This window comes from Strix aluco, chromosome 4 (genome assembly GCF_031877795.1).
Source record: "Strix aluco isolate bStrAlu1 chromosome 4, bStrAlu1.hap1, whole genome shotgun sequence".
In the NCBI taxonomy this organism is placed as follows: domain Eukaryota; kingdom Metazoa; phylum Chordata; class Aves; order Strigiformes; family Strigidae; genus Strix; species Strix aluco.
Window position 1 is genome coordinate 92,584,817 of NC_133934.1, and position 26,720 is coordinate 92,611,536.

A 26,720-nucleotide genomic window follows, 5' to 3' on the forward strand; every position below is an offset into this window, starting at 1 on the left:
AATCACTGCCACTGCAGTAAAATCCAAGACTGCGCACTGGAATATATCCATCATTTCAAGGTCAGAACTCTAAGCCAGCACTGCAATCTACTTTGATTTCCTTGTATTTAAAAGAGGCCCAAGGGATCCACAAACTCATTGGCAACTTATTACACTGAAGACATCCCCTCCTGCCATCGGTTTATGGCATACCCATCAATGCTGCCTTCTCAGTCTTGTCCCATTACTTGATTTGGTCAGTTAGCTGAGGACTTATCTGATCTTCGCCTTCTATCATTATTCACCTTTAAAAATACACCTTATTCTTCTGTCCTTCTGGTGTTTCTCAGCTATCATCACAAGGACTGTCTTAACAGACTCCCATTCAAGCATTTTTTTCCAACATCAACAGTGCTCGAAACTGTGACTGACACCAACAGCATACTGCTGATAAATTCACTTCACTGAAGCCACAGGACTGTGTCTCTGCTTCTACAGCAGCTTTTGAAATCTCTGCACTAGAAAACTATAAAATCCAGTACGAGTAGAAAATCTAACTCAGTGTTTCAAAGGAAAATATGTTGCAAGGAATTGGAGGAAAACAAAAAAATAAACAATTGTGATGAGGCAGGAGAAGGAACAGCCATTGCTACAAACTGCAGCAGTGCTCACAATTAAAAGGCACAAGAAGTTTCAGAGCTTAATGTTGTTCCCATCTACCTTTGCTGTTAGAAGGCCCTGCTTATTTTTAGTTTCTCCTAGTTATTTGCCCAAATTCAGCACCTCTCAAACCTGCTCTCCTTTCTATTATACACAAGGATTACACCAAGCACTCATGTTCAACCTCCAATATCCTTTTCAGACATCGTTTGTGAAGACAGAATCCTTTATTTTGTAACAGAAAAGTTTGTAACACAAACACAGAGAAATGCAGATGGACTTCCCCCATCCCCATTTCTGCTTCTTCAGCAATCAAGGAACCTCTCACCTCCTTTGACTACTGGTTTCCCAGTGAATGTCTCATACCCAACAGTAGGTCTATTCTTAAATGCGGTTCGAAAGATGTTAAATAGTACAAGTTAAGAAGGTAATCTATCTGTATTGTTTAATTAGAAACATTGGGGTTTACTGACAATCCCTAAATGAAATGTCAATTTGAAGTCCATTCATTCCCTAGATTTTTAATCTATTTAGTATCTTCTGTGCTGGTTTTATATTCTCATGTTTTAACCAAAAGTCATGCAGTATAACCATCTAAGAGAAAAACCTACCATCACTAGGTAAATTTATAATCTTATCAAATAGATAATTCCTAAACTCCTACAACTCACATTAATCAATCACCTTCATTTCCTGCACCAACTATGGTACCACTCTGCTGGACACACATGCCAGGTTACCATCATGCATCATCCAGCTGATCCCATTTACTAATTTAAAACACTGAGAAACAAGACTAAGTGAGGGGGAGGGAAATAAAGCATAGATTACACCTAGAAAATAAAGAAAAATGACTGACATCATAATTTGAAAGATTACTGTGATGTTTGTTACTTTAAAGTGATGCCCATAAACTTCTAGCAACTGTGCGATAGATGACATTTTCAAGCTCTATTTCCTATCCAAAGTCTGCAGGCTGCCAGGAGATAGACTGCTTCCCCTCTGGTAATGCTAGAAATATACAAACAAAACTTTAAAAGTAGCAGCTCTGTTCCACAGTGACACTGGCAGAGATCCAAACCTAAAGCCCTTGAAGGATCCAATATACTTAAATAGGCTTTCAGTTAATAGGATGCATGAGATTCCTCCTTTTAAAAATTGGCTCTGTTACGGATACTTACCAATTAGGCCCCTAATTCTAAAAAATTTCTAAGAACAACTGTTCTGAAACTGCCTTTTGGTAGAGCAACTTTAGTTTTCTAAATTTGCATAAATTAAAAACATCTTGTGAAAATTTCCAGAGTACATATACAAATCAGCTTCCCTCCATGCTGAGAAAATCTTTCATCGTGTTTTACATCATTCATCTGCTTTTCGTAGGTTGCAAAGTATTGTCAAAAGCAGAGGAACTAGCTAAGTAGCTGACACAGCACTGACCTGTCTTGCAAGTTAATGCACAGACATTTCTTTTTAAGATTATCTTTGCAATCAACTGTGCTGACATTAAACGGAGTTTTTATGCAGGAAAATTTCCCGAGTAATGAGACTGAAAGAACTATTTCATGACAGTAATTTCTAGAAACAGAAGAGCACAGAGCTGGAAAAGGGAGAAGCTCACTTCCTAATAGCTGTTTCAACAAAGCCATATAACCTAAGCCACGGTAAAAACCACAACCTCCTCTCCTTTGCAGGCCTTTCTGTGTTAGGGCCAAGGCAGAAAAGACTGATCGATTACTTAGGGTAGCTATCGAAGAGGTATTGCCTGTCTGTATTCTGCTGTTCACATATTCCCCACATCTGAGATGCAGCTCTTGCAACCATCTCTGGTCTTTAGCATTTTGCCTATCACAAGGTGCCCCCCCCTTTTTTTTTTTTTTTGGCCATTTCCTAAGCAGAATATGCAATAAGGGTTTCTGAATATAGCTATCCAAAGAGCCTAGTGTTGTCCCCAGAAAACCACCTTCTCTTCCCCCACTTCCAGTCTGGGCTTTGCACACTGGCAGAAAGGAAAACCTAGCACCATCAAGATCCATTACAAAAGTTTGTTGCCATTGTTCACATTTGCTGCTGTCTAAATCTGCTTGCTAAGAACTCATGTATGCTGTGTAGTCATGTGTTTCCTCAGTAAGCTTGCAGACATGATCTGAAAGATTTCAGACAACTTAGGAGTTCCTAGGCAGTTCTAGCTGATGAGGTCCCACGCATGTGAGCCTGTAAACCCTGAAAATGTAGGGAACCCTTCATGAAAGCAGCAGTTTCCACTCAAAGCACCCCCCTTCCTCTCTGCTCACAGTGAAGTGTTCATGTAAAGCCTTTTTTTATTTTTAGATACAGAATGGAGCTGGTAGGTCTACTGGGCAACGTGAAAAAGACAGGTCAGCTCTCAACACAGAGTAGAAAACCTTCATTACAAGATGCCAACTCTTAAAACCAGGAGAGATTCAGTCAACTAAAAGTTTACACACATATCCATTCACAAGGTGCTAGACTGCAGTACATAAAATCAAAACCTGACAAAATCATTTCCTCAAGTCAGAGGCAACAAGAAGGAACTCAAAACATTACTGGAAAATTCTGCTGTTTAGAAGAAAATTTCAAACAAGTACTTAAAGACACAGTTAACAGCTTTCATGGATATATCTGAGCAGATGAATCAACTCTTAATCATACAGCATTTACATATACTAGAAACCAGTGTGTGTGGACTGACACCAAAACAGGTGTCTTAACTAAACCAGAAGAAAAGGGAAGAGAGGATTTTACTTTATTGGAAGTAACAAGGAGGTCACAGTATAAACCCAGAAGTTATGAAATAATAAATATTTGCTGTTTTCCATACCCATTTCATTTTTGACCTAGCTTATTTTTGTAACTGATAAAATAACACGTTGGCAATGCAGAAAAGGAAAACCCATCCTGAGAATTATTGTATAATATAATTCCAGTAAAGGCAAGAAAATATTACAGCAAGAAACTGCCTGGATCTCATCTGGAATCACGCATATAATCTTAGCCGCTAAATAAAGAGACTGAATTCAAACTTGGATGAGTGCAGAGGAAGGTTACTAGGTAATACTGGTAACTGGGGGGAGCAGAGAAATCCATGCCTCCCTTACCAGTAAGAGAGATTCGGCTTATTAAGGGTAATGTCATAAAAGCACAGAGGAGACATAACAGCAACATGTAGATGCAGTCAAGGGAATAAATACGGAATATAAGTATTGCAACTAAAAGAAAGCATGGTCAATGGCAAATGTGTGTGAAACAGGCACTAATTTAGGTTTAAAACCACAGGAAGTTGTGTAATGCTCTGAGGAGAGATGATTAGGCTGATCAAGAACAGCCTGAAGAGATCGCAACATGATGCCTATAAGAACTAAGGACACAAGGCAGAATGGTGGAGCACTAAAGCACATCAAGTTACTGTACTTGTGACAGGAGACCCAGGACATGAGCAGTTTTTGCTGCACAGAAGTTGATGAATGCCTTTCAGCTTTCATGAATCAACTCCTCATTTAATTTCCTTTGCTGCAAGCGAGCAAAATAGCAAAAGATTTCCATAGGAACTCGTTAATTCAAATACCCAAAGGAAAGACCAAAATTTCCCCCTGAGTGTTTTTAAATAGATTTAAAAATTGAATATAGCATGTACTGGTTGATAAACAGGTATTTCACATGCTTGATTCCAAAGGTAGGGAGTTTCTTTTACAGATACTGTCACCCAAGATCATCTTTCCATTGCATTTTTGTTGCAATATGTTTTACAGTTAAAGCTGATAATATAACTGCCAAATCCAGTTTAATTTCCATAACTCAAAAGAAAAATCACAGAGGGAGGAATACATTTGATAGCAGGAGTAAGACAAAACTGCCTAGAAGAAAAACTACATGCAACAGACACAGCAGGAAAGCAATAGATCAACTTGCCAAGGTGGAGCCATAGATGGGCTCTCAAAACTTTTTTGGTGACAGTCTATTAGCATATCATTAAAAAAAAAATATGGCATGCCAAGTGTATTGATTACTCTTTAGACAACACACTGATGATGGATTTGAAACGCCAATAATAGTCACAGTTACTGGTTTCTTGTTGCAGCTTTAGTGACAATTTCATATCGAATTAGTACAAAAATCCAATCATTATCAGAGTTGAAAGACCATATGGGTACAGGTCAAATTACATACTTCCTCTGCTTTCCCTTGTAGTATTAAGCAACTATATTCCTACAGCAAAGAGGTTATTTTTAAGAACTCTATAAAAAGTCAGTTAGCAACCATATGATGCATTTAGTTCACTTAAGTGAAAAAAATGAAAAAGCCTTACTCTTTGTATCCAGCTGAGCACGATACTTTTCAAATCCCTTGAGTCGAACTCGTTCTCCCAAGAGCTGAAGAAACTCTTCAAAGGCTGGACCTGCTGATTCATTATTATACATTTCCTCTTCTGTGCTCTGCCCAGCTTTGCAGTACATGATGCCCACTTTAAGTTGGTAACTTAACTGCAAAGGGAAAAAGGTTAAAATCTTTTATGTATACCAAATGATGGAGCAACTTATTTATTGAATTCACTTTACATTTTTTAATAAACCCATAATTCACAAAAAACCCTACCTAATTATCAGTCTAATTTCAAATGTTAGTCTGTTTCCAAATACTCTCATTGTTTTTCACAGTAATTGCCTCAGTGATGGCATATTTCATCTGAAGATGTCAAAATGCTTTCTGAAGCAAAATAAAAATTAATGTTCCTTCTTTTCATGAAGACAACACTGCAGCTTGCAAATGGTGAATGTCTTACATTGAGCCACATGGAAACATTGGCTGAGTAATGTCAGGAACTTGACTCTCACGCTTAGGCTGGTACCACAGTTACTATCCTATGCTAAACCTTTCACACAGAAGGGTAGGGCAAAGCATGTGCTGACAAAATTAACATTCCCTCACTTGAAAGAGAAGATAAAAATTATTCACCTATTAGTGCATTCACCTGTTAGCAATGTTGAAAGAGTCCATGGCATTCAGTTGGCCTCCTCTGACTTAAAAATGCCGTAACAAAGAAAACAGCTAAATTGAGAAATGCTGGTACTAACTTAAAGATATTATTTACTAGCATAGACCGTCAAATACATTTGTGCTTTTAGTTCCATTTTTCCTCTAATTTGGTGTTTGATGTTCCTAATACATCAGAAACTGAAGATGTGAATAAAGTAATTTTTTACCCAACCATAATTGTGATTCTTCAAAGCAAACTGTTCCCAACAATTCCAAATTGAGGCACATAAAAGAAAGACACGTCTGTGCCCTTTATGTCTGGACTAGAGAAACCAAAGTTACAGAAGGGAAGAAAGCAGCATCCACAGCCATTTACTTGCCATCTTCAACACCAATTTCACAAGCAGGAACTCTGACTGGCAGAACACAAAGGAGAGTTTATGCATGTAATTCATCTAGTAAAAATGCATATTTATTGCAGGGTAAATCATCTTTCCTCCCACACATGAATTTCTGCAGAGGCTCCATTTTAAATAAATACCACGCAGATCTGCCAGAGCAAAATCACAAGGAAGTCTATCGAAACTGGCATAAGGTTTCCAAGTTTGGGCTACAGGTTAGCGGGAAGTGAAAACAGTTATTTGTGAGGGCACTAGAAACTATGTCATCTGAATGTACTGTGATTTGCTCTCAAAGTTTCTATCACAGGTCATGAGACAAAATGTTTTGAAACTTGCTGGGATGATGTAGACACACATAATTAAACTGAAATTAATTAATTTTAACTTCTTATATTTATGGTGGGATAATTTAAAAGCCCTCAGAAGTGGTCCTACTCTCTAATTAAAGTGAATTTTAAAACTAATAACACTCTGAAAATTGCAACTTTATTGTATTCTTCTTTTACTACCAAGAATGAATTGTGCCAAGGATAAAGTACTAGCAGTACAAAAATAAGGAGGGGAAAAAAGAAGGGTAAAGATCAACCTGGCTTGATTACTCTGGTTGAAGTTGAGCATGAGTGACACTTCTAGGCTGTTTCTTTTTTTCCCCTTCAGAATGTCCCTTATTTTATTATCTGACACAATGACTATCTGACTTGCATCTTTTAAGTATGTCCAAATTTCTTACAATAAAATAGGAGTACAGCATAGAATCACAGAATGGTTTGGGTTGGAAGGGACCTTAAAGATCATCTAGTTCCAACCCCCCTGCCATGGGCAGAGACACCTTCCACTACGTCAGGTTGTTCAAAGCCCCATCCAGCTTGGCCTTGCCCCAGGGAGGGGGCAGCCACAGCTTCTCTGGGCAACCTGTTCCAGTGTCTCACCACCCTCACAGTAAAGAATTTTTCTTATATCTAATCTAAATCTACCCTCTTTCAGTTTAAAGCCATTAGCCCTCGTCCTATCGCTATATGTCTCTAAGTCCTTCCCCACCTTTCCTGTAGCCCTCTCTAGGTACTGGAAGGCCGCTCTAAGGTCTCCCCAGAGCCTTTTCTTCTCCAGGATAACACCCCAACTCTCTCAGCCTGTCCTTATCTCAAATCTTTTTATGAAAGAATATTTTTATGAAAATTATAAAAATATTTTTATGAAAGAAACATTCACAGGCCAACTTCCAAGACTGCAACTGAAAGGGGAAGAAAAAAAAAATTGATTTTTTTGCCTTCAAGTAATGTTTCCATTTCCTTTTCTCTCATTGTTAACTATTTGAAGTGCTTTCTGTGTAGTTATAAAGGAAATATGCTCTTTCAGCACCAGAGACCCAAGCAAAACCATTCACCTTTAAGAAGGAAGAATGCATATTTTGGACACTGAAGTATTAAGATTTGAAACAAAGCTATTTACTGGTAAAATAAATACAAAGCACATGCAAAGTAATTCACAATTTCTTATTATGATTATTTATTTCAACTCCCCATTCATTTAAATAAAGAAATTCAAAACAACCATCAGTGCACACAATGTTCAAAATCCAGACACAGATGGATGGCACACATTTTTTTTTTTGGTAAAGCGTTCTGAGTGACAACTGTTTAAGATTAAATTTTCTCAGGAATCACAGGAGCTAGATGAGGTTTGAGGGTGTATTCCTGTGATCTCTGCTTAGCTAGGAACTACATGATCCCACTCACTGCAAGCTTACTGCCTCACAGCAGCCAAGCTTCGTGCCCCTGCCAACAGGACTATGTGATCTCACAGAGAGCCTAGACCAGCTACTGCTGACATGTGGGAAGGCAGGAGAGAGGAGACAAGAGAGGAAGGGTGTGAGAGGTGGCATGGCTGTCACTCCTGACAGAACAACTGCCATCACTTCTCATATCATCAGTGGCAGGTCCTGACTTGGACCATTCAGGCAGCGTTTGCTGCTCAGATATGCTCTCTGTCCACTCCCAGAGAAATGCAAAGGATGGAAGTGTTTCATGGGACCACAATGCCTTGACTGCACTGCTAATTACATTAGCTTCTAGTAATTTTACTTAAACAAGTTAGAACAAATAAAACCATTCTCACCAAGCACACCTACACTATTTAAGCTTCAAATTCTGATGAATGAAGTATTTTCAAGGACATAGACATAAATGATGTCCGCAGTATCCACAAGCAACCAAACAACTGTCCTTTATTGCTTTGAAAATGTCAGCCTAAGTAACTAAATAAGGACTATGCAAAGAGCAGGCTATACCTTCTAGCTGTGTTCTTAGATTTGCTGAACTTAAAAAGTTTCATAAGGACAACACAAGCTGGTATTTCTGAATCCAAAAAAGCAGATCTGGGGGAAGAAAGGCATGCAGTCCCCATTTCTACACCTCCTTCTGACAAATCTCGGGTCCTTAGAAGTCTATTAACTCCAAATAAAAGCTAAAAAAGGAGTTGAAGGATGAATTCTGCTGTGGTAAAATTCCTAAAGTAGCAGCTTAATTTTAATAATCTAAAAGTATTTACATATTTATATACATGGGGAAAGCACACTTCAAGTATTTGTCTAGTACCGAGTGAAAGACAGCAGAAAGCACATCTTGGACTTAACCAGTCAGCAAATTTGTATTATAAATACGGAACTATGTTAAAAACCAACTGACATTTTGCAGTATTTCTATGAATGAGGAATTGCCATAAAGATAAACTTCTACTGGAATAAGTCAGTAATTACCCTGATATGCAAATTTCAAAATCATATTTGGAAGTAAACCTAAAGTTGCCATGAACTCTGCATTCAAGGCAAAGATTAGTAGATGGTAATTAGCCAGGAAGCTAGTGCAGCCCTGCGGAACAACTGGATTGCTTTTTAACACAGAACCATTCAAATGAATGCATTTTAATAAAGCCAGTAAAAGAACAGCTAGGTGACAAGCAACAGAGGCCGTATGTACAGAACAGCAGATGCTACCATGACTCTAGGAATCTAAGGGGAAGTAAGAAACGTGGTATTTGACATACAACACCAGTGCAAAATTGGGGCAAGAGGAATGTTCCCATTCTGACACTGGATGTCATATGCAGCTATTGAAAGAGTAAGAGAGACAGAGCTCAGCCATTAAAGTGATATGAAATTTAGAGAAAATATGTTGCAGTGAAAGACTTGAAAAGTGCAATCTGTTTAGTTTATCATAAACAAGACCAACAGATGATTTAATCACTGCATACAAAAACCTTTGCTGGAAAAAAAAAATCTCACACTTAAGATGTAGCAGAGAAAGATATCAGAAGTCTGGAAGCTGCAAATTCTTAAACATGAAAACCACCAACTGCTTTAAAACCTTACTCAAATATAAAAAAAGATAGCCTATCTTAATCAAAACTTGTGCAGGCAAACTTGGCTCAATGAAGGGGTTACTGGGTGAAATTTAATGGCTACGGTCACTTTATAGTCTTAACTCTTCAATTTACAAAACATTTATTTGCTATATCAAACGGGCACCTGTTCATGCTGTAATGAAACACTGCAACACTCAGCAAGAAGTGATAAACATTCTGTGTACCTAATTAGTAGAGCAGCTGTTACCCAAATTTTTCTGTTAGCTTGGAATTGATAAAAAATGCAGCTTCTAATTAGCAGAGAGGGTGCTTATCTTTTCCTGTTAGAAGTGTCAAACTGTTTCATTACCACAAAACCAGAAAATACTTTGATGTAGTAATACAATTTTAACTATCACTTGTCCTTAATGATTTTCAAAAGTTTAAAGTAGTAACAGAAAACCATACTATATACCATATTGAGGGAGCTTAATGACATATAGGATATGAAATAAGGGTAATTTAATCTCACGCTGTTTTAGATATAGCCAACTTCTGAAGCAAATTATGCTAAATTACTTTTCAAATTAGGTATTTACCAGAAATAATTTTGGAATTTATTTTTAAAATAGAATTTTCTGCTAAATATTTTTTTCCTCAGTAGTGTTGACAAGAAAATTTTCACAGAGATTGCAGGTTCTTGATGGGCATATCTGTAAGGTACTGATCCTTGACTCCAAAGGCTCACTTATGGAGCCATGTTGAATTAAATTCCATTTCCTCCACTACTGAAACAGAAAACTTTGGAAAGAGACGGAAATATATGCTTGAGTCTTCAATGCCTGATCAGCTTGATTCTGGATGAAGGGTAGATTAGGCTTACGCTCAGGTAACAAATCATAAACGCTGAATATGTGCGTATTTGAAATTACTGCTCTAATCATTCAATGAAAACACTCAGGCCTCCAACTTATTAGGATCTCATTATTTAACGAGAATAGTTATACTGAGCAGTGTAAGCATCTAAATATTCTGTCCTCCTTTTAGCAGGATATCTCCTCTCAACCCTATGTGTTCGCTGGCTCATTGCAGTGTTGTTTCTCTGCAGAAGCCAATAAGCACATGCAGGAGATACAGCTCATAGAGAGTATACTTTAATTTCCAAAACGTCTTAAAACCCCTAAATAGCCGCAGTACAGATAAAGGAACCCACTTAGACATGACAAAAGACAAAAAAGAGCTGAAGAAAATGATCAGCAGAGTAAGGCAGGGATCTGAACTTGGACATACAGTATTCAACACACACTTTAGCAATCCCATAGAGGTGATGAATAGTAAGGTAACTAAACTTGCTAACATTACTGAGTTATTACTCTACAGTATTGGAGTTAAAGACTGGCTACAAGAGCTACCAGAGGAACTTCTGATAGCAGATAACTGGGCAAAAGAATGGCAGATGAACCTCAGTGCAAGTAAAGCTTGAAGTGATCCATGTGGTACAAAGACACCCAACTTTGTATCTACATCAATGAGCTCTGACTTATACCCCTAAGGAACAGGATCTTAGGCGTTTATGAAAAGATACTTCCAATCTTCAACAGCAGCCATAAAGCAAATAAAATACCAGTAATTATTAGAGAAGGAAGAGAAAAGAAAGCATACTAATTTTTTTCCCCATTTTCAGAACTGCACTCTTAAAATAGACATGGGAGAGAAGGAAGGGAACTGGAAAAACTCCAAAGAGAGGCAAAAGCATGATCAGAAACTTCTACATGAGAAATGACTAACTGAGCTAGGACTCATCAAACTGGTAAAACAGAGCGGTAGTATAGAGTGCTCTATAAAAGCCTACAAGGTATCAGGAGCTAGAAAGTATCACTCCATGCTTGTCCTGTTCTCATATTCTTAGCCAGGCACTCACTGCTGGTCATGGTCAGTGACAACACTGGGCTGACCACACATAACCACTCCTGTGTTAGTCTGGATGCTCTGTGACAGTCACAGCTACCCATTTCTTCATCCTCTTATATCATATTCTTAGTGAAACAGATGAGGTTCTGAAACTAACTAGAGGACAAAGTGTTTTGCTCAAGTTTTGCTTCTGGTAGGTATTTATTTGGGGATTCTTCATCTTGCCCATTTTAATAACCAAACCACAAGGAGGCCGAAAAAACCTTCATGATAGTCACTTATAAACCTGTTTAGAATAGCTATATTCTCTCCCTTGCGAGGCAGATAATTAGACCTTTTTCAATTTTATGAGGGCAATGTTAAGACTGACAGCAAGAAGAAATACTTAGATGTTAATTCTGTGCAGTAAAGGCTGATCGTGAGAAGCAAAAAAGTCCAGGAGAAAGAGACAGTCTCAGTACTCAGAGCTGTTAAACGTCACTGTTGAAGTTTTTAATCATAAAATTCACTTCAGTCATGGTCTTTCATTTTGCTAAGTCTAAGCTATATAGCTAATGAGACTCGGTTCCATCTTTAAGAGACCACAGGACTATCACCTAATTGAAAACCACTTGTATGAAGAAGCAGCTTAGAATATTTTGTCATGTAGTTTGTTTCAGGGAAGAAGAAGAAAGAAAAAAAAAAAAGACAGGCAGCACACTGGTAATGGTTGTGCCAATGCAATATTACAACTAAACATTTAGTAACATGGGAGATTTCTCTTCTCATTATAATAGAAGTAAGAAAACCAAAACAGAACTCCCTCCTTCCCAGTCTTTGAAAAACTATTATAGTCTCTTTTAAAGTAAATTAAAATAGACAATTGCCGTAACTTTAATCTAAAACTTCAGACTTAGAGCAATGAACATGATTTCATACATACCAAATATTCTGCAAGACTTGGGAAAGACATGCAACATAACTCTCCCTACAGATGACAAGCTTTAGTTTAAATGAGGCATTTTAATAGGCTGACTCTAATAATTTAAAGCTAAAAGGTAATTTTGCAGTTCATGGCAGTAATCTGACAGTTTAAGACAATTTGTCTCACTCCGTAATTCTGCACTTACCCCTTGTTCATCCAGCTTCATAAGCTGTTCTGTGACTTTCGGAGTGTTGAAGGCCAGCCTTAGGCAATGGATATTCAGCTCAGGAACCACATACTCCAGCACTTCTTTTAGGGGAAGTCCCCTGGCTGTGCAATGCTTCGCAGTTGAAGGGATAGCATCTTCCAGCACAGAGCCTCTTAATGTCATCAGCTAAGCATACAAAACAAAAATAAATTATATTTTGAATTATGCACTGAGAAAAGGCTGATTAGCAATAGCAGTGGAGCAAAATGTACTATTTTTCCAATTCTTAACAGAGATCGAGGACATTAAGTAGCTTGCGTTGCATGAAACAGACACTGATATGCAAAATGTCACTCACTGATAGCTAACAGTAGTCAGAATATCTCAAATGATTCAACAGATTTAAATTTTACAGGAAACTAACACTTGGAAAAGGTTAGTAGTAGTATTTCTAGCAGAGCATAGAAGTATGCTTCTCAGATCTACCAACTGTCACATATAAAAGTGGAGAAAGTAATTTCCCTCCTCTTTGCTTGCTTCTAGCTAATACAGCTCCCACTAGTTTTTTCAGCTTTAACCAAAAAACCTTCAGTTTCCTCTGCACTGGATGTTATGGAATAACTCACTGATACACTTGTATTCTGTGTAAAATAAACATGCAGCATAACTTTGTCATGAGACTCCTGGATTGTATGTATGTAGACAGAAAGCTACTATCAATGCTGAAAAGTACACAAACCCCACACATAGCACCTGGTTTTGCCTGCTCACTTCTAGCTTCTTTTACTCTCATTCATGAGCTGCTTACCTCACTGGTTCTGAATATGATCCTGTAGTTGTATTGAGGCCCATTTTCTTTGATTTCCTCTGGCTTCTCTCTTCTTATACTCACAGCTACTGGACCCAGGTTCTCATCTGCCCCAAAATAGTTCCAGTGTTCTTGCATAAAAAAAAAAAAAAACAAACAAAAACCCACAAGCCGTCTTACTTCTTACACTTCAACTATATTTTCACGCTTAGTTGTTATATTGGAAATTGCCAGCTCCACTAGAGTCAATAATAGCAAGTCTTCAGTGGTACTAGGATTTCATTCTCATGCTTGAGTTCTCTAATGAGCTCCCTTTACACAAGAAGGCTGAAATTCAACATTGCATCTCTGCTTAGAGAGGCCTAAAACAGGATACACCTCTTACACTGGCTCTTATATCGAAATCTGTTTCATTCACATTGAGCTAAATAAGTACAACCAATTTCCCCTCCTTAAAAATAAAAACAAGGAAGTCAAATGCACCAAAGTGGAAAACTCACCACTCTATGTTAAAATGGGAGCGGCAAACAATTGTACTTAGCAAAGGATGTAACATTTATTTTTGCATGGAAAAAGCAAAATACACTCAAACAAGTTACTCAATAAAAAGGGGAGAAACTGATGAAGATGAAAAAGAAGTTAAAAGACTTGTTCGTAGTAATAAAATCAAAGCATAGTAACATAGAAAAACAGAATAAAGTGCAAGAAACAAAGTGACTAGCATAAATATTTAACAGTGAAGTGTCCAACAACTCAGAGTAAATTTAAAGTGCTAAGAGTCTAAAACTAGCCTGGTTGACAAGGTGGCAGAAGACAACAGGCTGGAGAAATTGCTCACTAGGCAAACAGTAGATTATTTGATGTATATTTTTATATTTGTTTAACTGTACATATGTAAAGCCAAAAAAATATTAGAAAAGTGCATTTGCAAAAGCTGAAGCTCAACAATTTAAGAGACTGGTGTTGAAGGCTCTTCTATTGAACCTTCTAAGAGTTATAACTGTCTTGAGTGATGCCAGAGGTACATCACCATGAATGCAACAACATATAAACAAAGTTGCACATATCTCAAGTGACACCTGAACTTAAACATACAATACCTGAAAGGAAAATTTAAGAGAAACTGTCAAAAAAATAGAAGTCAAACATTGTACAAGAAAACTACGTTCCATATCATCACTTTCCATATGCTGCATATCTGCATATATGAATTTATACATGCACAAAAATAGAAAGTTAGAGCTATCTGAAAATTCAACAGTTCAAAGAAGAAATGTGAAATTCAGTGGAATGAAAAAAACATGTAACTGCCCTGAAAGGAAACATAACCATTCTGCCTGAACTACTATATACAGACTACTTGTTATTCTTAAAACAACCAGAACTTGAAAACAAGAACTTTAAGAGCAGTCTAGAGCTATTCTGCTCTAGAGATAAAATGTAAAATATTTTAATATCATCATCAAGAATTGCATCTTTAAAGATACTAAAAATAGATACTGAAATACACTCCATCCAAAGTGAATGGCAGTCATTTTTCCAACCACTTGCAGTGTTAAAAATTTGAGTGCCTCATTTTTTGTTCTATTTCTTTTTAAAATTGTACTTCTGGTTCTTGCTATACTTTCCTCCAACACACTAAATGTTTTTCAAGTAGGTGCTCTCTCCTTACGAACTTACTTGTGCCCTAGAATTACACCTTTGTCTTCACATAGCTGTCCACCCCTTTAAGCCTGTGGGGGCTCTGTTCTGTCTCCTAGTATCTGGTATTTTATTACCCTTTCCTCAGTGTTTTCCATTTAAGATTTCAGAGCATGTATGACATAAAAGAAATATGCTCACAGTTTTATAAACCTTGCTTTCTACCAAATTCCTCTGCAAGTCATCAAAAGCCAATACTCTGCACAGAGGTAATTAAGATTCAAAATACTTTAAATATCTTGTGGAATATCCTGTAAATATTGGTGTAAGTTTTGGGTGACTGAATTAGTCATGAGTGGGGAAATTATGAATAAATTAGACCATCCACATAAGCTTAATTAAATCTTTATATTACTCCACTGATATGAGCCCTGTAAATGCCAGAGAGCTTCTGTTGTTTAAAAACCTAGACCATCTTATTAGCACCCTAGCTTTTCTTCTTCCCCCATTAAGTGATTTGTTTTTTTCAGGATGTTTATAGCTCACCAAACAGTTTATGGCAGAGAGGGTCAATGCAGAAGCAGCACAGTCACTGAGAACATGAGATCAATTTTCTATCAGCATATTGTGCAGCTTCCAAAAGCAGATATAGCTTGGCCATCTCCACACTAAACTGCTCAGTGAGTTAAAAACATTGATGTAACTTTTAAAAGAAATTCCAAAGGAAAAAATTATATGGTGGTAATACATACTAGAAGGGTCCAAAGATTACATAAGTTTTCTGTACTGACAATTCCATAGATGATAAAATTTGTGTATCTTGTAACAAGTCTATCCTGCAATTCAGATAAGAGAATTTTCTCAGGAGAAATTACATCTTGAAAACACATTTAGGAAGGCTGGTAAGAGGAACATTTGAAGCTGCATGAAAATACACGTGCAATTCTGTATAATTTGATTAAGCTTTTTATCTAGCTCCTATTTATTTGGAAAAATGCACAAAGTAGTGTGGAATTCTACACTTCTCTGCTAAGAGGAAATGTCTTTTATCCTCTTTCATCCTCTTTCCCTTCACTCTGCACTGGGCAGTTGTCTTTCTCACTCTCCTATGCATCTCTCCAGTCCCATCTTCTATTCACACTGTCCTCACCTCTATTCACATTTACTACAGGGTGTCATTCACTCTTTACCTTCATCTTTACTCTCCTCCTCTACCCCGCCTCTGTATTCGTTCTACAAGCTACAGTAAATACCCCCGTATCTGACTACTTTTCGCCATGGCACAGAGGTGCATCTCCATCTAATTTTCTACTACATCCTGAATTTCCTTGAATTCAACCATCTTCCCTTTCCTGGAGCAAGAAAAGCAGTAGCAGAATTTAAGTGCACGAAACTTAATATCCAATATAAAGGTAGTTAATTAGGACTTTTACCGTAAAAACAAGGGCTACTTCACAAGGCTTTTATGCCAAACATGAACAGCATAGTAGACAGCTTTTTCCTCCACCCCACACAGAACCTCATTGAAAGAGACACTTCTCAAGCTTGACATTATTTAATTTACTTTGAAAAATTATTTAATTAAAATACATTCAGGGGACAACTAGCAACATCCATAAATTAATTTATAAATCCAAGCCAAAAAAGAAATCATTAATTGCTGGTACCTGGTCATTAAAACAGATTATACATACTTTTTAAATAGTTAAACGTTTATCACATAATTCAAAAGACACTTCCAATGAAAGAACCTAAGTGAAAATACTCATTTTCCTGGCAGATATTTACGAGTTTCCCTTGAAAAGGAAATCCAAGTAAAAGCACTTGATTTTGAGCAAGAAGGTTCTTTTGTGCTTTTACCATATTTACCTTTGTATTTCATGTACAACTGATGTATTCTGTGTAATCAGACTAGAAGTAAAAATCCCAAACATTTCACTTCAGAATGAAACTCTGCATCAAGTATTTTCCTCTAATCCTGCCACAGTATTTACAGCACCGGAAAACTCTGCCCAGCAGTTCTCTTGAAACAAGAGGGCAGCATTTTTAGAGCTCAGTCCTATAATGTCTTCAGACTCTTGCTCATGACAGTCTAGCCACATACTTGAAAGGGACTGATTTGGGGATGGAATATGCAGCAATTTACAGCATCAGAGCAAAGAGTTTTTTCACTGGCTGTCAACAGTTAAAGGAAAGCCGACTAACAGCTCAGTTGTTATAAAACCAGCTCAGGAAACTACTCCTCAGTCAAGTCTTCCATTTTAAGCCAGTAACTCAAATTTCTCCTAAATGGTAATGATGTTAGCTACTACTGCCTGATGATGACCAAAGCTAAATGGATGCTCTTCGTTCTTTCCAGGAGAGCTGCAATTCCCAGACACAACTGGGAGGGCAGAGAGCGCAGACAGCTCCTCCGGAGCAATAGGCTCTCTTTACTAAGCAGCACTTAGACAAGCTGATGGAAACAAATTTTTCCATCCCCATGGTTTTATTACTACTAATAAATAAGTCTTTAATATCAAGCTATAGATAGTCTAATAAGAATGGCTCTCCTTGAAAAATACTTTATTGTTAATAATTAACCCATTACCCCTAAATGTACAAACATTTATAAGACTTGATCCAGAACACACACACAAAGCTTTTACCCATGTATGGGAAAGAAATTCAAGTCTCAGTGATAAGTTATGGCCAGATGTTTGGAATTTCTAAGCAGAAAACATTATGATATTACATAAGTCTGTGGTTTGCTTGTGTCTCAAATACTGTCTGCTGATCTCAGCTGGAAAGGTTCAGAGAAGGGCAACAAAACATGATTGAGGGGAATAACATGGTTGAGGCTTATAAAATAACACATAGCGAGGAAACGTGAGAAAACCAAACTTCTTCACCTAGCAGTGAGACTGTTTAACCTGATGTCCCTAGTTTTCTTTCAGGAAGCCACTAAAAATTGGCTCTCTATGACCAGTGCAGTCAAGCTGCAGAACTCCTTGCTGCTGTAGGAGTACTTGTGAATGCTAAAAGTTTATTCAGGGTAACAAACACCCAGATAAATGCCTGAAAGATATGTCCAAAGACTACTAAATACAAATGATATTATCACCAGGTTAAGTAGTCCATTATTTACGCACCTCCAGAGGCTGGCAAAGTATACCCAGAAAGTATTGCTAGGCCTTTGCCCTACTCTTACTCTTCCTTTAGTATCTGTAGCTGGCCTTTGCCAGAAGATAGGACTAGAAGTTTTGGCTTGACCTAAGATGACTCTTCCCTTCCCTGGGAACTGTAATTTTATGTCCAGAAGTAGTGAGCTCAAGGGTTTTGCTTCTATCTCTCTCACTGTTTTTTTTTAAACAAACTGAAGCATTGGGGTCAACAGTACAAAATGGTGGGGGGTAGGAAGTTATGTATTTAAGTAAGAATCTCACTTCCTCACACAAAAAGACATCTTTTCTTGCATTTCAGTAAGAAGGCCTGAGCAACTTGTTTCTCCTTTGTGTCAAAGAACATACCTTTTATCAAAACTGAAGTTCATCAGCTCTCTTAGCAGGTATTTTCTTAGAAGATTAGTTGCAAGGTTTTATACTCATCACAATCATAGGACAAACAAAAATGTCAGAATGCTCTACAAGATAAAAATAGTCCAAAAAGTATCACAGAATCACAGAATCATCTAGGTTGGAAAAGACCTTGAAGATCATCCAGTCCAACCATTAACCTAACACTGACAGTTCCCAACTACCCCATATCCCTCAGTGCTATGTTGACCCTACTCTTAAACGCCTCCAGGGATGGGGACTCCACCACCTCCCTGGGCAGCCCATTCTAACACCTAACAACCCATTCTGTAAAGAAATGCTTCCTAATATCTAGTCTAAACCTTCCCTGGCACAACTTGAGGCCATTATCTCTTGTCTTATCGCTTATTACTTGGTTAAAGAGACGCATCCCCACCTCTCTGCAACCTCCTTTCAGGTAGTTATAGAGGGCGATGAGGTCTCCCCGCAGCCTCCTCTTCTCCAGACTAAACACCCCCAGTTCCCTCAGCCGCTCCTCGTACGACATGTGCTCCAGACCCTGCACCAGCTTCGTTGCCCTTCTCTGGACATGCTCGAGTAATTCAATGTCCTTTTTGTAGTGAGGGGCCCAAAACTGAACACAGTAATCGAGGTGCAGCCTCACCAGTGCTGAGTACAGGGGTAAGATCCCTTCCCTGTCCCTGCTGGCCACGCTATTTCTGATACAAGCCAGGATGCCATTGGCCTTCTTGGCCACCTGGGCACACTGCTGGCTCATGTTCAGTCGGCTGTCAATCAACCCCCCAAGGTCCCTCTCTGACTGGCAGCTCTCCAGCCACTCCTCCCCAAGCCTGTAGCGCTGCTGGGGGTTGTTGTGGCCCAAGTGCAGCACCCGGCATTTGGCCTTATTAAAACTCCTACAGTTGGCCTTAGCCCATCGCTCCAGCCTGTCCAGGTCTCTCTGCAGAGCCTCCCTACCCTCGAGCAGATCAACACTCCCACCCAACTTGGTGTCATCTGCAAACTTACTGAGGGTGCATCAATCCCCTCGTCCAGATCATCAATAAAGATGTTAAACAGGAGTGGCCCCAAAACCGAGCCCTGTGGGACACCACTCGTGACCGGCCGCCAATTGGATTTAACTCCGTTCACCACAACTCTTTGGGCCCAGCCATCCAGTCAGTTTTTTACCCAGTGAAGTGTGTGCCCATCCAAGCCACGAGCAGCCAGTTTCGCCAGGAGAATGTTATGGGAAATGGTGTCAAAGGCCTTACTAAAATCAAGGTAAACAACATCCACAGCCTTTCCCTCATCCAATAAGCAGGTCACCCTGTCGTAGAAGGAGATCAGGTTTGTCAAGCAGGACCTGCCTTTCATAAACCCATGCTGACTAGGCCTGATCCCCTGGCTGTCCATTATATGACTTTTAATGGCACTTGAGATGACCTGCTCCATGACCTTCCCTGGCACCGAGGTCACACTGACAAGTCTAGAGTTTCCTGGATCGTCCTTTCTGCCTTTCTTGTAGATGGGTGTCACATTTGCCACCCTCCAGTCCAATGGGACCTCCCCACTTAGCCATGAGTTCAGGTAAATCATGGAAAGGGGCTTGGCGAGCACATCTGCCAACTCTTTCCGCACCCTTGGGTGTAACCCATCCGGTCCCACAGACTTGTGTGCATCCAAGTGGTGTAGGAGGTCTCTGACCACCTCCTCTTCAACTGTGCTGCCTTCAATCTGCTTCCCCTCCCCATCTCCCAGCTCATGAGGCTGGGTGTCCAGGGAACAGCCAGTTCCACTGCTAAACACTGAGACAAAGTAGGTGTTGAGCACCTCAGCCTTTTCCTCATCCTTAGTTACCTACCAAGTAGCCCTAGAACAACTGACAGGTAGCTTCTGGAAATCTTTCCTTCCCACCCACCCTTACATTTGGTGAGAAAGAAAAAAACAAACAAAACACCCAACCAACCCAACCTGTTTTCCTTCTGATTAATTCTAAAAGCACCATGTTTAGAGAAAAAAACTTTTATTTCAATAATCAGAGATTTTAAAAATTTTGCTATACTGAACTGAAGCTAGCCTTACTCTGTCCGGCTACTTACTACATCTATACGAACTGCAAACCCCTCTAACACAGAGACATCTTAAAAGAAGGGACTCTACCAGATTAAGAAACAGAGATGCCAGAAAAGATCCTGTTACCTTAAACAAGTCAGAAAATGTCTTTTCAGGCATTGAAGTTAAGAAGGGAAAACATCATACAAAAAAACATGACTGCCATGTAAAATTCAAACAACTAACAACTTCCTTTAATAATTTTTTCCCATGCATTGTTATTCTTTTTGTTCAAAGCTTAACCTTATTTCAAGGTCAAATTTGTGCAACTTTCACAGATTTGTTCTTGTGCCGGCTCACCAATACCCTTAGGACTAGGTTGTGTCGATTATTTCTAATTCACCTTAATTACAACTAGAAAGAAATGGAGATATAATGGTGACTGGCATTGTAGTAGCATGGGGGTGTGGTTTCCCTTAAGAATAAACCAAACTAACAAACTGCTGTTGCCCCAGGGCTGAAATCCCACTCACACCTCCTTCCTCTTCTGCTGTTCATTCTTACTGCTTATGGGCCACTAGGCTTTGGCACTTCTCGGACTGCAAGGAAAGCTGATCTGACTCACTAAAACTTGTGAGAAATAACCAAGCAACAAAAAGCAAATTTATTGTGATGGCAAGATTTCTGCTTGGTTAGTGAACTGAACTGGCTTATCAAGTTTTCAGAAAACAAGAGAACTGGTACAAGGAACAGGGAAGAATAACTTCCCCTTTTAGTGCTGAAATGCTGTTAATCAGGTCAGTTTCATAACATGAAACTACACCTTTAGTTACTGATCACAAAACTCAGCAGAGTGATAAGGAATCAAATTGTTCCTGAGGGAGGCAGACAGGAAGGTAATCGCAGCCAAAGGTCTCTAATCTCAGGCTCTCCCCTTCAAACACACCTCATCCTACATTGCACATCTGGCTTACTGTTCTTGGGAAACCAGCATTTTTTCCTCACTCTTTTCCCTCCAAAGGACATGGATTAGCACTCTCGAAAACCATGCAGCAAAGGCTACCCCTCAGCCCTAGAAAGACTGCAGAGAAAGGAGACTATGGAAAGGGTGACAAGAGCCACGCAACCAAGGGACAATGCAGGGAAGAAGAGGTGAGAGATGGACGTATTTCAAAGCAGTAAGGGAAAATGGGAGATGAGATTATTCGGTGCAACATGCAGTTAACAAGTCTTTTTTCAACTGACCATCCACTCATTTTCACCAGGCATCCCTGCTGCTTTAATCTGCAGGAAACAAGATGTTTGGAGTTGCTTTCCCTGAAGAGATGAAACCCAATCCTGACCATTGGTAGCTAAGGAACAAGCACTCTTCAGGACAGTCATTAGACCAGTTCTATCCATCAGGAGATACCATAGCAAGGCGCACACAATTCTGCAGACAGAAGTCTTTTACAATTCAAAGGACTTTGGTCTGCAATCCTTTTTGATCATTTTCAGAATCAGGAAGAACAGAGAGCAAGATCTGCATCTCAGTGCCAGCATCATTTGGGGGGGGGGGGGGGGGGGGGCAGTTTTCTGCATACCTTCAATGGAAATTATAATCCTTGGCTTCAATAGAACCATGTGATAAGAGAATTGTACTCTTTTTTCAGAGTGTGTTGTCATTGCAACACATACGTGTGTATATATATATAGTTATGTATATACAGTGCTGGTTTCTGCAAAATCCAACAAATTAGGATTTTCTGTCTAGAATGATGTCTATAATGAAAATAGTGAGCAAGAAAAATGTGGTTTTATCTTTATTTATATTATTGACTTAAAATAAATCCCTCCCCATTTTGAAATGGATGATTAAGATATTAAAACATCCAAAGATTATTGTAAATGCTAACTTTTCAAGATGCACATTCCATTAAATCCTCAGTACGTCAAGTCTTGATGTGGAGGGAAGAAAGTTCTCATATTTTAGAATTTTATTTTCTTTTTTAATTTTTCAAGTGCCAACCCCTTTCCACTCCCATGGATACCAAAGCTGTGTTTGAATACATTTATAATTTGTAGCCATTGCTACCTGTTTTATCAGTACTAAAATCAACATTTTTTTTACTCCAACACTGTGACTCTATTAGACATAGTATGTACTGATCAGTAAAATATACCATGTTTAAGCACTGATGATTTAAAAAAAATATATATAATTCTTACAAATACTGTTACACATCAGCTGAATTTTGTATGTTGGTAGAACAAAAAAATCATTAATAAAACACAAGAAAAATAAAATTTACCTACCTTTCTGATAGAAGAATTTTCGATAATAATATGCACCAAGGTCTACATGTTCAACGATGTATCTTTTCACTCTGTCCAGATGTAAAATCAGATTCTCCTTGGGAACTTCCAGAACTGCTACTCCGGCATTTGTGCAATGAGAACTCAGAGTTGACTCAAACGAGGCACTTTCACATCCACTGAAGGAACCTGAATTAGATTTGGAAAGGCTAATCTTCCTCTCCCCTTCCCCACCAATCTCATTACGAAAATAAGGACAACTCATCACAAGTTCATTGCTTTTATCGTCCCCTTGGTCCATATTGAGACTTCCTTTTGAATTCAGGTCTTCAGTGCTGCCCATTGGAGAATTGAAACTTGCAGAATGGGACAAGGGTCCAGAGACAAGTGATGCTACAGCAGCAGCAGATGCACCTGTGGTTGTGTTCCTTCTTTTAATAACATTATGCCTGTTGATTGCTGCTTCATTTAAATCAAATAAAATACTCTGTACATCATAATGAGCAAAACACTTTGGACAAGTCCAAGGCTTGACGCTATCTTCTGACCTGTTATCTTCAAGATCTGAAGACTTTCCAAGTTCTCCTTCACCTTTGGCATTGCGCAGCTTACGAAAAATAGATGAATCTCCTGTCTCTGATTTTGAGCGTCTCTTAAGTGGCTTCTCCCTTTCCTTAAAGAGTCTCAGGTTTTCCCTTTGAGTAATAGGTCCATCTATCACATCTAGAGAGAAACCTGAACCTTTGCTTCCACTGGCAATCAGGAGTTCACTGAGCTTAGTTGTGGCTGGGCTTCTTTGATCAGACTTTTCATCTTTATAGCCCTTCAATAAGTCAAAAAAACTTTCCCCTGAAGTTCCCTGTTTATCTATTGAAGATGTGCTGCCGTACTCCCTGTGCAGAGATGGTCCAGATTTAAAAGTGGGTGAAATACATTCATCAAAACTATCCACATCAAGCTCACTTATGGTAATGTCGCTGTTGCTGCGCTGTCTTATTCTGCGAAGAGCTTTCCTTGGGGAACTGGGATAGCCATCAGGTGTAAGAAACCTGGAGTCTAGATTCTCAGATTGTCTGGTCTTGTTCTTAAGTGTGCTCTGGATGCTCTTTAACATGACAGAGTCACTAGCATTCAGGTTAACAGAGCTTCCCTGACTCCCAGGACTGCTTTTAGAAGACATGCTGTCAAGACAACTTGATGTTTCAATGTCTTGACTAGATCTGCTTGTTTCCTTGATGTTCTCCTTCCTCGGGGGCCAATCAGCAATCCTTGCCCTGACCCCCATTTTAGGGACTCCAGGGGTAGAGGTAACGTGATGGGAACTCTCATTGCGAGGCGGTCCAACTGGCGCCATGACTGCAGATCCTAAGCTGCCATTCTGTGACCTAAAGCGCCTCATATAAAAGTCATCCGAGTGGACTTTTGAGGTGCCATCTGTTCCAACTGATACCCCAGTGGCAACAGCCCTTTCGGTCTGGGACCGCTTCAAGCTGGTCATGATCTTTCAGTATGTTTAACCTTAGTAGGTTCCGAGAGAAAACACAGTCATTTCTGCTTTTTAAATGCACAGTTCTCTTTTGGAGAATAGTCTCCAAAATATACAATGGTTGCATGAGATCTTAATCATGGACATTTAAGGATACAGTTAAATGCAGGATGTCTAGAAAATTCAGATATTCAGTAGGTCTCGATATGCAATAATTTCCTTTAACTTTTGCATTTTAAGAAGTAGCCATACTCCAATACATTCAAATTGTTTTAACATCACTTGCGCTCCAAAGCGTCAGAGTTGTAATCCAATTGCTTATGCTTCTTTTAAGCCTAGAACAGAGAAAAAGGGAGATAAAAGCATTAGTCATTTAATATATGTTTTGTAACTGAAACTACTGAAGTAATTACACAGAATTAATATTTCTAACAAATATGCTTTTAAATCTCATTGATCATCATCTCAAAACCACAGATTTGTGTTATACGGTGATGAAGAGTTTTCTAGATATTGTTCGTCTGCCTTCTGAAAAAAGTACTTTTACATTTAGACTTCACACCTAATACAATTTTTTCCTTATGGAATGGTTAGTAATACTTTTTAGTTGGGTTAGCGGCCAGTTTTACAAAGCACAAGTAGGGTGTTAATTTCCTCAGCCGAAGGATACATACAAGCATACATTTCCTGTAGAAGCTACAGAGGAGTCAGATCAGGACTCCAAATTTGTTTATAAACGTTTTAAAGAATTTACCATATACAAGTCACACATCCAAGTAGCAATTAGGTATTAACAATGCCTATTCAACTTTTCCATTAATTAAGTAACTATAATATGCTAACAAAAAAAAGGAAGGAAGCTAATTAGCAAAAAGATTACAGAATGATAATAGAGAGAATGGCGATCAGTACCATTTATTTTGTGTTTTGCGCAGCTTTATTTGAAGATTAGCTGGATAGTCCAGAAAGCATCTATTATCTCTGCCCAGATTTCACAAGATATAAAAAGACTGAAGCTAAATAGAAACACATATTTTAAAATAATTTGATATGAAAAGCTCCATTTATTTCCCTGGCTAACAAAATATTGTCTGCCACAGCTCCTGTATAATCCAGCTTTACAAAGCCGTGGAAGTTAAATGCCTTCCCATACCTCATCAGTACCAAAGTGATTACAAAGCATTTAGTATACCACCCCTTTGAGGAGCTAAAAAAAAAAAAAAAAATCCACAAGTACATCCTTGCTGGTAGAAGACAAAAGCATGTGATTGTCAAGATAAAATCTTGCATTGCTGTGTACATCCTTTAACACAAAGAAGTTAATAATTTTCAAAGGTTGAACCAATTACACAAAATGTGGCCTTTAAATATTTGTCAAATGTGTGCAGAGAAATGCTGCTGAACCAGCACTGTGTTAACAATGCAGTATTGTCTATAAATCAAAGCTTTCTAATGCTTCCAGGGAAACTAGTACTTTCTGCAGTCTCTTCTCAAAGCTATGGAGTACTTTGCTCCACACTAATTAAATATCAAGCCAGGGCACTTTCTGTCTCCAAAGGTAGCCTGTTTTAACTTCACTTGCCATAGACAGCACCTCTTTGAAATAGCTGCTATTTATATAAAGCTGAACACATAAGGGATACTTAAAATGTAAGCTGACTGCATCGCACATATCTAGAACGGTGCGAGTGATCTACGCTATTATTGTATTTGCACAGCCATTTACATAAGCACAGTTACTTTCCTTGTAATTCTGCTACAACGATACTGCTGAAACAAGTTTTTTCTACCTATATAATTAGAACACCTTTAGAAAGGCAATCTATTCATGCAGCTGTTGCAAGACTATAGAATTTTCAGCTGTAACTTTTTATTAATTTCTAACACTCTCCAGCCTAAGAACTGATCAAGCTGGTGAAACAACTTCATGAACAAATCAGATCAAGGAAGGAAGAATGCAAACACTGTGTGCCATCACATAACCTAATGTTCTGTCTATGCTTTTCAACGATGCTGTAGCAAATATCATTTATGCAATAAGCTCTACAAAATGGGAACACTGCATAGCCCTTTCTACAGAGCTATGCAGGCTCAGTTTATAGGCAGAATGGAAGGAAGTAGAATGAAAACTGATAAGGATTTAGGGCAGGAGGAAAACAGGCTAAAAGTGATAGCGAAGGAAGAGTCAAGTTGAGGGTGGAACATAAAACAGGCAGAAGTACAACTGTCCACTACCACATACTCCTCTTCACCGCCTGCAATGAAAGCCAAGATTTTTGACCCTCACCATTCCCCTTCCACTGTCGGTATCGCTCAAAGCAAAGTATACATCTCCTCCCCCTCAAGCGCTGCTCCTTACAGGAACAGATAACCTACTAGTACAAGTTTCTCATTAACTTAAGGGCAGAAGTTCACACAGCAGCTCTAACAATTCCCAAGCTTGGTGTTAACCATACAAGCATCCAAATGCTACCAGTTTCACCCACATCTCAGATTATTATTTTTCCTTTAAAAATTTCCAAAACA

General features: G+C 38.6%; 1 protein-coding gene across 7 annotated transcripts in view; it reads right to left on the bottom strand.

Moving 5' to 3' along the window:
* The window catches only part of SIPA1L1 (signal induced proliferation associated 1 like 1), a 222,312-nt gene that overhangs the window by 55,018 nt on the left and 140,574 nt on the right, over positions 1 to 26,720 (bottom strand). For all 7 annotated transcript variants that reach the window (XM_074824294.1, XM_074824293.1, XM_074824296.1 and 4 more), the window contains 4 exons: positions 22,709 to 24,529; positions 13,203 to 13,333; positions 12,392 to 12,580; positions 4,964 to 5,138 (listed from right to left, as the gene is read on the bottom strand). In XM_074824294.1, coding sequence (XP_074680395.1) covers positions 4,964 to 5,138; positions 12,392 to 12,580; positions 13,203 to 13,333; positions 22,709 to 24,206 — 1,993 coding nt within the window. In that variant the 5' untranslated portion in view covers positions 24,207 to 24,529. The remainder of the gene's footprint in view (positions 1 to 4,963; positions 5,139 to 12,391; positions 12,581 to 13,202; positions 13,334 to 22,708; positions 24,530 to 26,720) is intronic.